Raw genomic sequence first — 17383 nt, 5'->3', positions numbered from 1 at the left:
AGTATATAGTGCCTCAGTGCGCCATATATTGCTCAGTGCCTCTGGGTTTCACTATGAGATACTTTTGGAAATAGTTGGCAGAAACCTGGTTGCTTTGCAAATCTAAGTGACCCTGTTGTCTACCACAGAAAGAGGGACCCACATCTAACCCCTCAGTGATGATGTTTCTCTCTCCCTGTCCCAGGCATCCTACACAAAGGGAATGGAGAGAACCAGTTTGTCTCTCAGCAACCACCAGTCATCGGCAGCATCATGGGCAATGGGCGGCGGAGAAGTATCTCCTGCCCCAGTTGCAATGGCCTCGCTGACGGCAATAAACTTCTGGCCCCTATAGCCCTCACCTGTGGCTCTGACGGCAGCCTGTATGTGGGAGACTTCAACTACATCCGCAGAATCTTTCCCTCTGGAAATGTCACCAACATCCTGGAGCTGAGGTACAGGAGGTGCTGGGGTGCTTTCATAGTTAATGATGGGGTTTCCTTGCCATCCTAAGGCCTAGGTCACTGGGCCCATGAGGAATGGGGCCTTACCTATCATACTCTAGGACTTTTCATCTCTTAGCTCAGGAGCTGCTCCTTCCCTTCCGTGCACTGCACTGAAGATAAGTCACATTGGGACAGGGAGATCTTTTTGCTTCCTAGCACTGAACTAATTAGAATACGTCACATGGGTCAGGGGATGGCACAGTAGATGAGGCCCAGATGGCAGAGTCATCACATGTATCCCTGTAACATGGCACTCATCAGAGTAGGGGAAATTACTTTCACCTGAGCATTGCTGAGATGAAGGCCTGAGGCCTGACCCAGGCAGTGCCTTTCTGCTCTGCAGGTACCTCAGAAGCAGCTGGCTCAGCCCTTCCCCTCCTAGCCATGAGCCATGGAAGGCAGCTCCATCTGCAGCTGGAGAATAGCTCTATGCTTGACATTTTTCTTTAGACTTCCCAGAACCAGATCCTTTTAACAACCCAAACACTGTCATAGGACATGCTCTGGGATTACAGAGACGCTGTGCTTTAGAGACTCTCTCTTTCAGGAGAAATGCACCAAATGTCCTCACATCTATTTTAGGGTATGGGCTTAGTCTATGCCTGGTTCAGGACCATGTGAACAGGACAAGGCTTAAGCTGAAAAGCTTCCCTCCAAAGTGGGCAAAGGAAAAATTGGACTCCTAGTGATTGCTGTAGAATAGTCTTGTGAGTTATTGGTTAATAACTCACGTTTGATAAATAAGGAAACGGAGGCTCAGGAAATTTAGTTGCCCAAGATCTAGACTTCTAGAATGGTCAACCCAAATCTGCCTTGTCAAAGACTCATCACCAGACCCAATGAGGATCATTTTGTCATGACACTTTGGAAAGTTATTCTCTACCAAAAGAATGTCATTCTTCAGCACATATATGGAAAGAGGGAAGGCATGCTGGCTCATCCTCCCCAGGACTTACGAATAAAGGATGCTCATATCCTGTCATCTAGAAAATCACATATCCAGCCAAGTGAGAAGCAAGCTACCCATGCAATATCCTCTATCTTTCTTCTCTGCCTTGATATATCCCAAAGAAAAAAAGTCTTGAGTGTATTTGTTTCAGTCAGGGGCATACACATGCTAAGATAAAAAGAGCGAGGCACCAGGGACTTGGCTCACTTTGCCAAAGAAGCTGTATAACTGTGGACAAAATACTTAACCTCTCTAGGCCTATTTCTCACATCTTCCAAATAAGATGTCTCATGTTCCCTGATAGCTGTAGGAAGGGCAGGGTTGATCATGGAAGACAGCATATAGAGAAGAGAGGAATACACAAAATTTGGTGGAGGGGGAACTCAATTTATATTGTCATTTTGATGTAGTTTTCTCCATTCTTTCTCCCCTACACCTGTTTCTCTATGCCATCCCCTTCCTTCTCATGATAGTTCATAACCACTTCCATATCCTATTGCAAGGAGGATGGTTTTGTAACTCTCATAAGAGAGGACCCATGCAGAGATACAGAGCAGCAAGCCTGGGTATCTCTGGGCACGTGTCTTGTAGGGAAAAGAACCTGCTGTTCTAATCTCTGTCCTACCCTTGTTAAAGCAGTGTGATGTGTCAAGCTAGTTCTCTTCCCCAATGTCAGCAGTATGGAACAGGTAAAACTGTGCCCATTCTGTGATATGTAGCTGCTTGTAAGTGAGCTCACTGACAAGGAATATCCAATATAAAATATATCAGTGTCATAGCTCCTAAGTCTTTATTTATTACAGTAGTGTATGGTTCCATTGCTGTCAAGTTTTCAGGCTGCTAATAATGCTTCTAACCCTGCTGCTAACACTTCATTCTTTCTTCTATTCCCTGCTCTCCTGTCTTCTGTCAGAAATAAAGATTTCAGACATAGGTAAGCCAACCAGTGGAGAATTCCCTGTCTCTCCCCTGCCTTGTTGCATGTTGTATGGTAAGCTTCATGTGTCGATTTCGGGGGGCTCTCTGGCAAAGGAACCCTGGGCGATTGGAAACTGTCTCAGTTTCATTAATAAAAGTGAGGTAGGTAACAAAATCCTGGACTCTTTAACTCTCTAGCAAAGCAAGCCCGTTGCCTTGTAGTCTGGTGGACACGACAGACGAAACTAATGGTTTAAATTCTTTAATTTAAACCATGGCACAGTGACCTGAATACCACAAGCACTTAATCCTTATAATAAATGAAGACATCAACCAGGAGGTGGTGAGTGACTTTGATGGCCATGATATTGAAGAATTCAGGTGCCAATGACCCCATTTGAGGGTGTGCCAGCAAGGACAGATTGGGCCACATGAAGTTCCCAGAAGGTCCCCAGGCAGAGCTGTGTCACAAAGTGGATTGATGGTGTGAGCTCAGTGACAGTAGGTAGCAGGAATGGGTCTAGGCAGTCACACAGTAGAAGTGGCGCATGAACTGGTCCTAAACTGGGATAAAGGATAACCTTTAGGATAGCAAAATAATAACCAAACATTATTGAACCTACTTCTAGAGAGGCAGTATATTGTTTATGTAATAGTCACAATTTCATTTTCAAAGAATATGTATAAAGCATTTACTGGGTAACAGAGTTACACACTTTGTGCTAATTAATGGCATTTTTATCCCCAAGCTCCTCCGTGAAGCAGGTACCCATGATTTCATTCTATTTATACATAGAGTTATTTCTTGACAGAACCATCTCATCTCTCAGAGCTTTTGCTTCTACCATGAGGTTATAAAAAGTGTTGTAAGCACCACAAAGTGTTTGTAAGTTTTGGCATATTCAGGCACAGGAGAGTTCCAGAGCAGTCACGGTAGCAACAACAACAACAACAATTGCATCAGAAGTAGTATCTAATAAGCATTCATGTATCATTTTATTACCATGAGTGCCATATAATGATGACTATGATGTCTCCATCTTTCCCAGAAAGGAAATGAGTCCTTTTACACCCAAAGATACGTGTATAAAGGCAAATTCAGCATAAATTGGGAATAAAAGTAAAAAAGAAGAAACAGGGCTATGACATAGTACCTCACGTTAAATCTGAGCTTCACAGCAGTGTCCTGAGTTAAAAACAAACAGAAAAAGACCAGGTATGCTGATTCACACCTGTAATCTTACCTACTCAGGAGGGTGAGATCTGAGGATCAAGGTTCAAAGCACAACAAAGCCTGTGAGACTCTTATCTCCAGTTAATCACCAAAAAACCAGAAGTAGTGCTGTGGTTCAAGGCCTAGGGCAGTAGCCTTGAGCTGAAGGGACAATGCCCAGGCCCAGAGTTCAAGTCCCATGACCAGAACAAACAAACAACCTGAATTTTTTCATAGTTATCATGCCAACTTTCTCAGAATGATCAGAAATCCATGTGGTCCCTCTGTAGTGGTGGTAGCTGCCTGTGACACAGCTGAAATACAAGCAGAAATAACTGGGGAAAGTCTTGGTCCATGTGGTCTTTAGCTAGTCACTAACTTTTCTATTTACAAGTTGTAGCATCTATAATTTGTAGTGCATTTTTTGGCCCTGGTCTTCAGTGATCTTTTGATGTATCTATGGGATAATTTCAGAACTGGGTTCTTGCCTTTTCTCCATTTATTGATTGTTTCAATGCTAAAAATTATTTCCAGTGCAGACTAAAGTGATAGGTAAGAGGAAGTCATTCTCTGTCTTTCAGTTTCTAAACACAATCAGGAGACCAAGAACCAGGTTCCAACTCTGACACTGACTAACTCTTAGATATTATCAAATCCCTTCCTGCCTTTGGGCCTCATTTCCCCATTGGTGGGATGGATTAAAGAAGTTCTAGAAGTGTGTCCTCTTTGTTCATTAGTTGACTCTTCAGCAGTGACAGCATTAGGCTCCACATAGATGACCTTTGCGCATGTGTATGTGGGGGTTGGTGGGATAACCCAAAGCAGCCTCACACCAGCCACTGTGTTGAACAGGCCCTTTGCCAAGACCCATAATCCTGTGAGCATCTTCCTCTCTGAACCCCTCAGGAAGCACAAACCCTCACCTTTTCCCAGATCTATTCTTAGAAGTATACATGAACTCAAATCTCTCTTAAACATAGTTACCTGTAGTATACTAACTCAACAGGAGCCTTTAACTGCTCTAGAAAATAGGTTGAACAGGGCAACATTGCATCTGACATTCATAGCTTTTCTATTATACACCAACATAAATATTCTAGAGGTTTTGTCCAGTTAACCAGCTTTGCTTAAAAGTAGTCATTCGTTGGGCATTTCATTTTTTTTAAATGGGAGAGGCACTGGGCAGAGAGATTTGCCTTCTGCATGTGATTTTTTTTTGTTCTCAAAATAACTTTCTGAAATGGATACAATTATCCTCCAAAGTGAGGCTCATAGCAGCAAAATGATTTGTTCAAGGAAACTAAATCAAGGAGGTGGTAGAAATGGAATTTGAGCTAGGTTTTATGAGACTCTTTCCAATGATTCTGAGAACCAGTGAATTAGCTTCTGCTGGGGCTACTTCTGAGTTGGATAAACAACGCCTCTTTGAACAAGTCAGATATTACTCTGGATTCAGAATTAGGGACTAGATAATTTTTTTGAGTTTTTTTCCCCAAATGAATAATTATTTAATTTTTCGGTTAAAGCACATCATTTCAAACATAAAATTCATAAATAATTTTCAAGGAAAAGATAAATTTGGTTACCTAAATGTCTAATACTCTGAAAAGCCAAACAGAAAATAATATATTCAATTTACCTAATCATCAAGAAATAAGGGCATACTAAACCCACTAGCACAAGGATGTTTACTGCAGCACTATTCACCATAGCAAAGATATGGAACCAACCCAGATGCCTCTCAGTTGATGAGTGGATCAACAAGATGTGGTATTTATACACAATGGAATTCTATGCTGCTGTCAGAAAGAATGACATCACCCCATTTGTAAGAAAATGGAAAGACTTGGAAAAAATCTTATTAAGTGAAGTAAGCCAAACCCAAAGAAACATAGGCTCAATGGTTTCCCTCATTTGTAATTATTAATATAAACCTTGGACTCTCCTGGAGAGGATTACAATAGGGCAAAACCTAGATACATAAGGCCATTTAGGATGGGGCTAAATGAAAGGACCTCCAGGATATAGAGACATGAGCCATATAATGTGTGATTGTTGTTCTTAATGTACGATGTTATTTCTCATCTCTTTCGTTGTCCCTTGGTTATTCTCATATTGTTACAGTATCTTACCTTATTATCTGATATATTTTATATATGATTGTTTGTTTATTTGAAATAGGAAAGGGAAGGGAGGAAAACAAGATGAGGGGTGGAGGAAAGGAAATGGGGACAAAGGCATGAGAAGGGGTATCATTATGTGTGAAGTAATACACCTACTATCTGGTGAATATAACTGTAACCCTTCTATTAATTACAATAAAAATTACAAAAAAAGAAAATTTCAGGGCTGGAAGTTTGGCCTAGTGGTAGAGTGCTTGCCTAGCATGCATGAAGACCTGGGTTCGATTCCTCAGTACCACATACATAGAAAAAAGCTGGAAGTGGTGCTGTGGCTCAAGTGGTAGAGCTCTAACCTTGAGAATGTCCAAGGACAGTGCTCAGACCCTGAGCTGAAGCCCAGGACTGGCAATAAATAAATAAATAAATAACATATTAATTTTTAAAAATCCATAGAAGTTTTTTATTACTTCATATCCTCTTTAATTAAACATTCCTTGGCAACATAACCAATGCTATATTAAGGAAGGAGATCTAATTCATATTGAAATACACCAAACTTTTCAATATGGTATGTCTATAAACCAAGTACCTATTCAGCTAATTACTTAAGATGAGTAATAAGATTTATCTGGATCTCTCAGCCCACTGGGAATTCTGAGACCTCTTGCAAAACCAAGATACAGAGTAAGATTTGATTTTTTGTTCATTCCAGAGATCTCCAAGATTTTGTGTCATTTCCAGAGAGGTCAAGGTTATATTTGTAGAGCTAGGATAGGAAAAGAATGTGGGTCCCCAAGGACTTGTGCTCCAAACTCTAGAAATAGGGCCGTGATCCAATTCTGTGACAGGCTCCACTCATTATAGAGAAAATGATGCTCACATTAAATCTCCAGAGATGGACGAGTGCTCCCAGGTAGAGAAGGGCGGCAGAGATTTCTAGGCCCTGACGCAGCAGGGAGGGGAGGTAGAAAGAACACAGACTTAAGACCAAGCTGATTTGGATGAAGATTTTCTTAGTGGATGATGACCCTAGTCTAGTCAGTGCAGCTTTCGCTCATCTCCCCTTGCTGAAAGAAGAGAAAACAGTATTTACTTTTACATGAGAGTTGTGAGGAAACAGGGCCAGGCAGGACAGGTGTTAGTGCAGAGTATGGGACAGGATCTGAACTTATCAGTGATTGGCACCTCTGCAGCTCTGTTTCATGGACCAGGTGGTACAAGGAAGAAATGAATTGAAGAATGTCCAAAGACTACTACAAACCAGAAAGGGGTGTAGAGAATTACATGTGATCCTAATGATGTGAAAACAATTTGCAAAACAGAACAGATTCCTCCTTCCTGACAGCTGCAGGACCTTACCTTAAACTACTCATGTGACCCCACCCAAATTACACTTGTCTTCTAGGTTCAAAGCTAATGTGATTTACCCTGTGGTTAACTGACCACAGATTTGTTCCTGAGCACTCCAAAGAAAAAAAAATGTAGTCATGATGTTTTGTAGACTGCAGAGCAATCCTACCAAGTTCCTCCCCTCTTGGAATTCACCCACCTGGGGAATTCCAGGCAAATGACACTTCTCCGGGCAGCATAGGGTGATATGAACTGGAAACTCGAGGGGCTAATCTAAGTGGACAGGGCCTCCGCTATTCTCCCTTGGGGACCACTTCCTGCCAAGGTGGATAGCAGCAGTTCATCATGAGTGATGCACAAGGAAATGAAATAACCACCTTGCCTCCCAGCTGTCATGGGGAAGCTGAAAGATGCAGTTGGTCCAGCATTGCAGAGCAAGGTCTGAGGTCACTGGGTTTTATTTAGCCAGAATCTGTGTCAATTGGGAAGATTAAATCTGTGCTACAGTACAGGATACATCCCAGGGGACATGTCCAATATTTGGGATTGTTACCACTACCTCAAATATGAAGTAAAAGTCATTTCAATCTAAATACAACCTAAAAGAAGCGGAAAATAAAGATAGTAGCGAGTTAAAACAAATAGCGATTCTGATGAACTAGAAGATACCAAGCTTAACACTGGCAACATAAAAATGACTGAAGTCTAGAGGAGAGGGAGAGGGAAAGAGAGGAAGAGAAGGGGGTCAGCAAGGTGGGGGGGGGGAGGAAATAGCCATGGTGTTATAGTAAGTGATCTGTAATAGAGGTATGAACTAATACTGGTGCACTGATTTCAATGCACAGAAAAGAAAGTCGGGAAAGTTTGCTAGAAAAGTTATCATTTGTGCTGAAGAGGACATAGAAAAGAGGAGGGGACAAACAAGCAGCAAGTGCAGGCAGGCCCGAAGACACACAGTGAGGTATATGTTGAGGTGTTGGGTATTTATGGTGTAGGGTTTTGGGGGTACAGGGTAATTTATGATGGAGAAGAAAAGAGGGTGGAGCAGTCCAGCATGAAAAAGCCTTGAGTTCTAATGGGCTGGGGAGTCTGCACTTCCTCTGAAAGACAAGAGTCCAGGATGGAAACATGGAAATGACAAATTGGTGTTTGGATTGATCAGGAAGAACAATCTAAAGAAGACTCAGGTTACAGGCAGAGCTTTGCCCTTGATTTCAGAGGGAGGCAGAGAGACAGCAGCCAGGCCACTGAAGAAAATCCCAACTTGTTACTTGTTCTCATGGAGAGAAAATGAAGGAAAGTCTTGGGTCTGGATGTCAGACACTGTCAGATGTAGCCATAGCCTGAGGACACTGTGTAAGGGGACATTTATAGTGACAGGCAGTCACTGAGCCAGATTAAGTTTCTCAGGGACCTAGACCCCCAAAGAGAATATGGAGTCCTGATCTTCAGAAAACATCAGCCTGTAAAATACAATTCTGTTCATCAAATGAACCTGAAGCCTATATGCCTAGTACATGTAAAATATTGAAATGTAATTTGAGGACCCAGTGAATGATCAGGCCACACGCTGAGACTGAAAATTAGCTTCTCAGGAGTGATGATTTCAACTCTGCTTTGCTCTGAACTTGGGAGAAATGGTACATCAGTATCATGGGATCATGAAATTCAGGCTTAACAAGAGATACCCATTGTATAGCTTCTTCCACGTGGAAAAACAGATACAATAACAGTTAAAATAGTAACTATGATGATTAAACACCTCCTGTGTGTTATGCATGGTATTTAATACTTGACAATTATGATGCCATTTTATTTTCTCCATGGACACACAGAATAGTTGTTAACATTCCCATTTTGCAGATGAAGTCAGTTGAGATCAGGGGTCCAACTAACATGCCCAAATTTCAGAACCAAGACCTTTTAGAATCCAACTTGAAATGCAGATCGCTCTGATCTCTCACGTTTTCCCCACTCTTGGCTAGAGGTGGTGCTTCGTCTCCTTCACACCTCCTCACAACTGAACTTCTTGTTCCTTTGTCACCTGCAATCAGTCTTTGTTGACTGTTTTCTAGAAACAACCTCTATCAGCACTTCCAACATGCTGTTTTTCCTTGGACTTTGTTGCTGATTGCTGTAAGGTGTCCCAACTCATTTATATCTGACTACAAGAAGGAAAGTTCTGGGCTGTTGATGAATTAATTCAACATGAGTATCAAATGGAGAAATACTTGTGTCTTGACGATTTTAAAGTCAAACACTTCTATGTTTCTAGTTTTTAACTAATATGGCAACTCTCGTTGGCAAATGTTTTTCTTAAAATGTGTATTGTTAGGCACTGGTGGCTCTCACTTGTGCTCCCAGCTTCTCTGAGGATCCTGTTTTGAAGTCATCTTAGGCAGAAAAGTCTTATCTCCAACTAACAGGAAAAAAAAATAGAAAAATAGGCATGAGTCAAATGGTAAAGCGCCAGCCTTGAGCAAAAAAAGCTAAGTGAGAGGATAAGGCCCTGAGTTCAAGCCTCACTACAGTACAAAAATAGACAAATAAAAGTGTATTTAGGTGGCTAAATATTAGCCAGATAATAGATGCAAATACTGTCAAAGAAGGTTTTGGATTCATAGTTGGGTGGGATGGATAGTTCTATCAATTGTTCAGCTCACAAAAAGTTGGGGTGCCATCACCCCAAATAGATGATTCCAGAAGAGACTTTTGTTGTATTTCAAAAGGCCAAGTACATGTGTAGCTACCAAGTAGAAAAGAAGGAATGTTCTCACCACTGGCCATATCTTTGTTTTCCAGTCACAGTCCAGCCCATAAATACTACCTGACCACAGACCCCATGAGCGGGGCTGTCTTCCTTTCTGACACCAACAGCCGGCGTGTCTTTAGGCTCAAGTCCACCACGGTGGTGAAGGATGTTGTCAAGAACTCAGAGGTGGTGGCAGGGACTGGTGATCAGTGCCTCCCCTTTGATGACACTCGGTGTGGAGATGGTGGGAAGGCCACAGAAGCCACACTTACCAATCCCAGAGGTAAGGCCTTGCTATTAAACCCTGTGGATAGCATTTATTGGGATTTTGATTCCTAGACATGCGTCACTGCAAAAAAAAGTTTTGGAAAATGCAAAAAAAATTATGTGAAGGAAAGGTAGAATTGTTAAGAAATATTCAGAAATATGATGGAAATAATTCAGTTCACAGTGTCTGTAGTTCTTCCTAGTCTGTTTAGTAAATGTTCCTGTATAATGTCTCAAATCAAACAAGGGAAGCCAGGCATTAGTCACTCATATCTGTAAACCTAGCTACTCTAAGACGCTGAGCTCTAAGGATCATGGTTAAAAGCCACACCAGACAGACAACTCTTAAGAGATTTGTATCTCAATAAACAAGCAAAAAAAAAAAAAGCCACAAGTTGAGAGGTGGTTCAAACAGTATACTGTCTGCCTTGAACAAAAAAGCCAAGCAAGAACACAAGGCCTTAAATTCAAGCTTCAGTACTGCCTCAAAATATTTTTTTTTGTCTTTTGTCAGTACTAGGCTTGAACTCAGGGCCTTAGCACTGTCCTTGGGCTTTCTCAAGGCTATTGCTCCACCACTTGAGTCACAGCACCACTTCCAGCTTGTTCTGTATATGGGATACCGAGGAATCCCAGGGCTCCATGCATGCTAGGCAAGTACTCTACCACTAGGCCACATTCCCAGACCCTCAAAATAATTTTTTTAAATGATACCACATTAAAAAAAATTTAGTAACCTACATCATGAATTCTCCATGTCATTAAATACTCTTCTGTGAACTCATTTTTTGATGAATTCATTTTAATGTCTTTGTAGTATTCTATCAAGTAAATGACCAATCATTTGTTTTTAAATCCCCTATTTTAGTGCAAACTGATTCTTATGTCATTGCTGTACAAAAAAAAGATTGTAGGACATCATCTTTATGTTTATGTCCTATAGGATGGATTGACCATAGGTTTCAATTTTTGAATTGAACCTCTAAATACTCATATTCAGTATTCTTTCATTCAATTATTCATCAAGCATTTACTGAGTGCAGAGTCCTGTGGTTGCACAGATGAGTTCATTGTAGCAGAATAAGTAAGACTTGGATGGGAGCCACTCTGATAGGGAGAGAGGGAGACGTGCTCTCTGACATGTAAGAAGAAAGAGCTGGGCCTGGGGCTTGTGAGCCTTGGAGACTTGAAAGGCTTGTTAGAGGAGAAGCCATCATTATCCACAGACATCCTCCAGTAGAGTGCTTCCTGTGCTTCAAGTCTCAGAGCCAGTGATTTGAAATATCTGAGCCTCAAGGCCCCAGTCAGTAGAATGAGAATAACAATGCCGTCTGTGCATACTTCCTGGGGTTGTTATAAGCATCAGAATTAAAATGATTTCTTATGCTATCTTATGAAGATGCTACAAATGATTATGTTACAAAAATAAGGCCAGATTCCAAGGCCTGGTTTCAAATCTATGTGGTCGACTCCTATGAAATCATGTTTTCATGCTCGGGTTTTGCCCTCTAGCAGCTGGGTGACTTTGAGCAAGTTGCTTAACCTCATTGAGCCTCTTTTTCCTCATCTGTGTAATAGAGGTAGCTGCCTGGGTAAAGCACAGATAGAATCAGGAATGTAAATGCCTAGTAAAAGTAGTGCCAGGCACACAGTACACATTGTATGGATGAGTACTCCTTTGGGCATTGTTACGTCATAACATCGTATTGCAGTGCCTTATGTGTCATAGCATAGGCTTCCACATGTCTAGAGTACTCAGGTGGTATCTGTGCAAGGTAACTATTGTGTCATCAGTGATTGATTGATTCCTCTTCCTCCTGACATTGAATGAGCATTGGGGAATAGAGAGAGCACTGTGCTTGTGCTTATGGATATCATGTTACTGTTTGTCTACACTATCTGGCATCTCCTGAACCTTTCTTGTGGATCTCCATTTCTCTGTTAGTAAATAAGCAGGTAGACTACATGATCCCCTTGTTTCTACAACATCCCACTCTCTTAAAATTAAGGGTGTTTTTTTTTCTGAAAGGTTTTGTTCTCGCTACACATTTCTCAGTGGCTCTGCATACATGCATGTTCCTCCCTCCCCACAACACACATCCCACCCTCCCCCCACACACATACACACACACACACACACACACACACACACACACACACACACACACAGAGAGAGAGAGAGAGATGGAGTGGCAGAGCAATTGCCCAAAAGCCTGTAATTAACCCAGATAGAAATGACAAGGGTGCTACAATATGCAGACATTTTGCAGTGGGAAGGAGAAAAGATGTCCATCTATTTAGCACAACAAAAGGAAGGAAAAAATGAAGCAATTAATCAGGGGACAGATCACTTCTATTAGCCTGTGCAGCCAACTTTGTAAACAAGAAACCCAATTGTTCATAGAACACTCATCAGTCATGGCAGATGGGAAAGAGATGGGGCATGGCCAGGCACTCAAGAAAACTCCTGTGCTGGTGCTTAAAGAATGAAATTAATTAACATTCTAGGCAGAGCTACAGGAAAGGCTCTGGGCCTCCAGGCTGCCTTGTTCTCTGTGTGAAATCCTTGGCAGCTGCCTAGCCTCAGCAAGAGCAGCGAGAACAAGCCGAGCTCTCGTAGGATCATCACTCCAAGGCCTCAAGGGGTCTTAACCCACCCTGTTTGCCAGAAAGAGACACAAGAACCCAAGAGTAAGGACCTCCAAACCCACAAAGTGCCAGCACTTTCTCATCATTCTAAGGCATTCATGATTATGGAAAGCTGATGATTCCTAGTCAGTAATATTCCCACGTATCAATGAGGAGACAGATAGTGAGCACTGAAGTAGCCATCTGAGATGACACAAATGAGAAACATCATAGTTTGAGTGTAACCATCTGGTAAACCCCATCTGACCCTTTCTCCTATTGCCTGCCCCGGAGAAAAACAGAACAGAACAAAGGTGAACAGGTTTCCCTTTATATCACCCTCATCCTGCATCTGTCTTTCTCTGTGGCACTCCACCTGGTTCTGACTCGGTCCTATGCCTGCCCTTCTTGGCCTGGCCCCATTGGAAGGTGTATCTTGGGAGATGAGTATCCCTAAGACTTCATAGATTGATGGGAGTATGTCTGACTCCTACAATCATAGCTAATGATCACAGGAGGATAAGCACCGTCACCCCTGGAGTTTCAAAATGGGCATTACCTCCAGTCATCCCATGAATTAGTATTCCCCAGGAGCGAGACCAAGTGGATATGTGGTAAATAAATAAATAAATATCTCTACTTCTATCACTGGCCAGAAGGGATCAGTGTCATGGAATAGCCCTCAGACTGTGTTTTGGGTCACTGTAACCTCAGATGCTCATCAGAAGTACAGTCTCAGTCTCCACTTGAGGTGTTTCGAAGCAACTGTCGAGAGGGTGGGGGCATACCACAGCCAGCTCTACAGGGCGTTCTCACACATGTCCAAGGGAATGCAGACTGGGAACAATCCCTTTAGTTGACAACTGAGAAAACAAATTGTAGAGATATCTAGTGACTCTCTGGCCCCAAAGGTCACACAAGCTGGGCAAGAGAGAAAGTTAACAGAGTGAGTTGGTCTCTCAGAGGACAATGAGTAATAATCGTCAATGCAAATCTTCAGTGCGCTTGCTTAGACATTAAATTCAGCAGTGTACAGAGCCACAGTATTCAGACTACATTGTCCTACTGGACAATGTAAATAAAGTAATAAAAATAGAAAAATGTAAATGATGATTGTCTGGGGTGAAAAATGATTACCAAAAAGGAGATTTGATTATTATGTTTGTAGAGCTTTGGAAATAAATAATTCAGTGTGCTGGGGTAGGGGAAAATCTGAGAACCTGGGTTCTAATCCCTACTGTGAACAAGTAACCCAAAGCTTCTGCTAATAGCTCAGGAGCATAGCTTAGAGCACTTGTCCTTCGTGCACACAGCTTTAGGATCAATCCTCAGCATTGAGAGTAAAAGAAATTATCAAAATTTTTGTATCCCATCTCATCTTTAAAAAGGAACTGAAATGTTTAGGTATGACCCGGTGCTAGAGTATTTGCTTGACATGTGCAAGATCTAGAGTGTGTGAAAGAAACTAAATGCTATGGGAGGATTTGATCAGCCCATGCCAGGAAGTGCTTTGTCAAGTCACAAGACCTCCAGATGTGTGGGGCCTTTTCATGTCTAATGTTGGATTCCTGTTCCGGTTCCTCTATCTAGGCATTACAGTAGACAAGTTCGGGCTGATTTACTTCGTCGATGGCACCATGATCAGACGTGTTGACCAGAATGGGATCATCTCTACTCTGCTCGGCTCCAATGACCTTACCTCAGCCAGGCCACTCAGCTGTGACTCTGTCATGGATATTTCTCAGGTAAGACTGTCTGCTGAGCCCTGAGCCAATGCATTCCTCCTCTCATCTGCCTCCTAGGACATGGAAAGTTCCTGGCACTGCTAAGCACTTCAGAATAAGCAATCATTGTAGGGCCCACTTTCTCAAAGGTGATACCCTGTGTGTAGATGTTAATAGTACAATATGAGTTTTCTGGATGGAGAGAGGGAGAGAGGGAGGAGGGGGAGAGGGAGGGAGAGAAGCGGCTGAGTGCTGGTGGCTCATACCTATAATCCTAGCTATTCAGGAGGCTGAGATCTGAGGATCACGGATGAAAGCCAGACTGAGCACAGAAGTCCGTGAGACTCTTATCTCCAATTAACTACCAAAAAACTAGAAGTGCTCTGTGGCTCGAAGTAGTAGAGCACTAGCCTTGAGCTGAAGAGCTCAGGGATAGCATTAAGGTTCAAGCCCCACAACCATCACACACACAAAAAAAGAGAACAAACGGAGACATTCCATATATGTGCCTACTTGTACAAAGGCACAAAAGACATGACTGGGCCTGGTGTACTTGAAGAAAATGAAAGAGTTGATTGTCCGAGCACAGGGTGTTTGGAAGGAAGTAGAGGAGTTGAAACAGAGAGCAAAGTCTGGGGCCAGTTAGGAAAGGACCTTCCACCAGGGAGTTTGGACCTTGACAGGAAGCATACTAGGAACTCAGGAGAGACCTGAGAGAGACATGGTGAGTGGTTTTCTATCCAGCATGGACATCATACATCCTGTGATGGCTTAGCAAGTCTTAAGACCTCATTGCTAGGTCTCGGTATATGCCCAATCAATGAGTATCCATCTAGTAATGCTAACATTAGCTGGACCTCAGAAATAAGGAGGCCCTTTCTCCCAGCCGCACGTGTCACGCCTGCCTCTGGTACCAACACAGATTGTTGAGCCCCTTCCCCAGAGCCCTGTGGCTTGATGCTGGCAGTGCCAGCAACCCGTGTCACATCTCCATTGGAAACTGGTACTGTTTCCTTCTGTGCCAACTACTGTGATGCTGCACTCCAGAGTGAAATCTGTTCTCTGCCACTTGTCTTTGCAATTTGGCAGGCTTCCTCCCTTGCTGGCTCCAGTCTCCCACTCCAGTCTGTGCGCAAGCTGGAATTGCCCCATCAGGAAGCCGCTGTGGCCTAAGGATGTGCATACAACAAGAATTTTCAGTTCTCAAAATGGGCCCTCAACCAGCCAGCACAGAGTTCCGAACATTTTCAATCCACACATTGGAAAACTGTTTAACCTTAGGAAGAGTTACTGCCAAGCAATCAGATCAAAGGCTTGCAAGACAGTTGGCATAGTTTGGAGAGGAGAAAAAGACAAAAAGTCACACTTAGACTCAGAACTCCTGGACTAAAATCTTAATTCCCCTGGCTCTTACTACATTAAGTGAATCTAAGCATATGACTTTTTTTAACTAAACTCTCCAATGCAGGCATATGTTTCCGCATACACATATAGGCTTGAGGGTACTGGATTTTGTTCTCAGAGCTTCCTTTGTTACCAATACTCAGCTACTTTGCTGTCCTATAGCCAATGGGGAAGAAAACCAGAGAGAGAAAACCTAGCTAGGAGAAAAGAGTCCAAATGGACAGCCAAGAAACTTGGACCTACTTCTCTGGGAAGAGACAAAGACCAGATTGAATAAGAGACTGTAGGGAAGACTCACATAGTAACTTTTATTATTACCTGGGAAGGATTGGAGATTAGTTCCCAAATCAGCAACTATGGCCACCAGAAGGAGAGCCCATCTCTGTACTTGGGGGCCAGCAGGAGAACCCACAGTGTTAAAAGTGGAGAACAGAGATGAGAATGCCATCTCTTCTCTTATTTTGCTGCTTTATAATCACTTGGGGTAGCTGTTAGAGGAGAGAACTAGGTTTGGTCAAAGAAAAATGCATGTGTGGGTACAGAGCCCTGCACTGGGCTCCATGAGTGATGCAGAAATGAATTTTAAAAGGAAATGATGTACCAAATTTCCTAGCACAGCACCAGGCACTTGGTAACAGGATGTGAAGATTCTCTTAAAAATGTACAAAGAAGGGGCCAGGAGTTTGGCCTAGTGGTAGAGTGCTTGCCTAGCATGCATGAAGACCCAGGTTCAATTCTTTGGTGCTACAAACATAGAAAAAAGCCAGAAGTGGTGCTGTGGCTCAAGTGGTAAAGCTCTACCCTTGAGAAAGTCCAAGCACAGTGCTCAGGCCCTGAGTTCAAGCCAGGACTGGCAAAAACAAAAAATGTACAAAGAAGTTCTTAGTGCACTGACTTATTTGATCCTCACAATTACTGTATGTCCAGTGTAGTCCTCGCTTTTACATATGGGGAAGAAATTTCAATGTTTAAAAAACTTGAATAAGGGCTGGGAGTTTGGCCTAGTGGTAGAGTGCTTGCCTAGCATGCTGGGTTTGATTCCTCAGTACCATACATAGAAAAAAGCCAGAAGTGGTGCTATGGCTCAAGTGGTAGAGCTCTAGCCTCAAGAAAGCCCAAGGACAGTGTTCAGGCCCTGAGTCCAAGCCCAGGACTGGCAAAAAAAAAAAACTTGAATAAAAAGATACTATTCTTTTAAGTGACCATGGAAGTGAAGTATACAACTGGCTCATTCATTTGGTCATTCATTCATTCATTCAAATGACAGTAAAATTCTGCAGCAAGATCTTCAGCTGAGAAAGCCTTAGTGAATGTACAAGATGCTCAAGAGGACATTTTGGCCACACCAGGTCCCTCAGACCTGGAATCTGGAGGTTGGCAGGAGTAATGAGGTCGAGTCCTCTATTTTGATGATGGGAAAAGAAGCCAGGGTAGGATTATCACTGGAGGTAATAAAAGCAGAAAGTCTTAGGCTTGGGTCTGGTGTAGAAATATTCAGGCTGTGTGACAGAGTGAGGGCCAGCTAAGATCAGGTCTCCTTTCTCTTCCCAGGCATTTCCACACACTGTAG

At 42.6% G+C, this 17383-nt stretch overlaps 1 protein-coding gene across 1 annotated transcript in view; it reads left to right on the top strand.

Annotated features, from left to right (window-relative positions):
• The window catches only part of Tenm4 (teneurin transmembrane protein 4), a 716831-nt gene that overhangs the window by 660121 nt on the left and 39327 nt on the right, over positions 1 to 17383 (top strand). The window contains exons 25-28 of the mRNA XM_090348503.1: positions 185 to 434; positions 2348 to 2368; positions 9841 to 10073; positions 14276 to 14430. Of these exons, the coding sequence (XP_090204629.1) occupies positions 185 to 434; positions 2348 to 2368; positions 9841 to 10073; positions 14276 to 14430 (659 nt within the window). The remainder of the gene's footprint in view (positions 1 to 184; positions 435 to 2347; positions 2369 to 9840; positions 10074 to 14275; positions 14431 to 17383) is intronic.

The sequence above is a fragment of the Megascapheus bottae genome, chromosome 16 (assembly GCF_031878675.1).
Source record: "Megascapheus bottae isolate mThoBot1 chromosome 16, mThoBot2.hap1, whole genome shotgun sequence".
Lineage (NCBI taxonomy): Eukaryota > Metazoa > Chordata > Mammalia > Rodentia > Geomyidae > Megascapheus > Megascapheus bottae.
The sequence above is the reverse complement of the archived record's forward strand: the minus strand, read 5'-3'. Positions and strand labels throughout refer to the sequence as shown.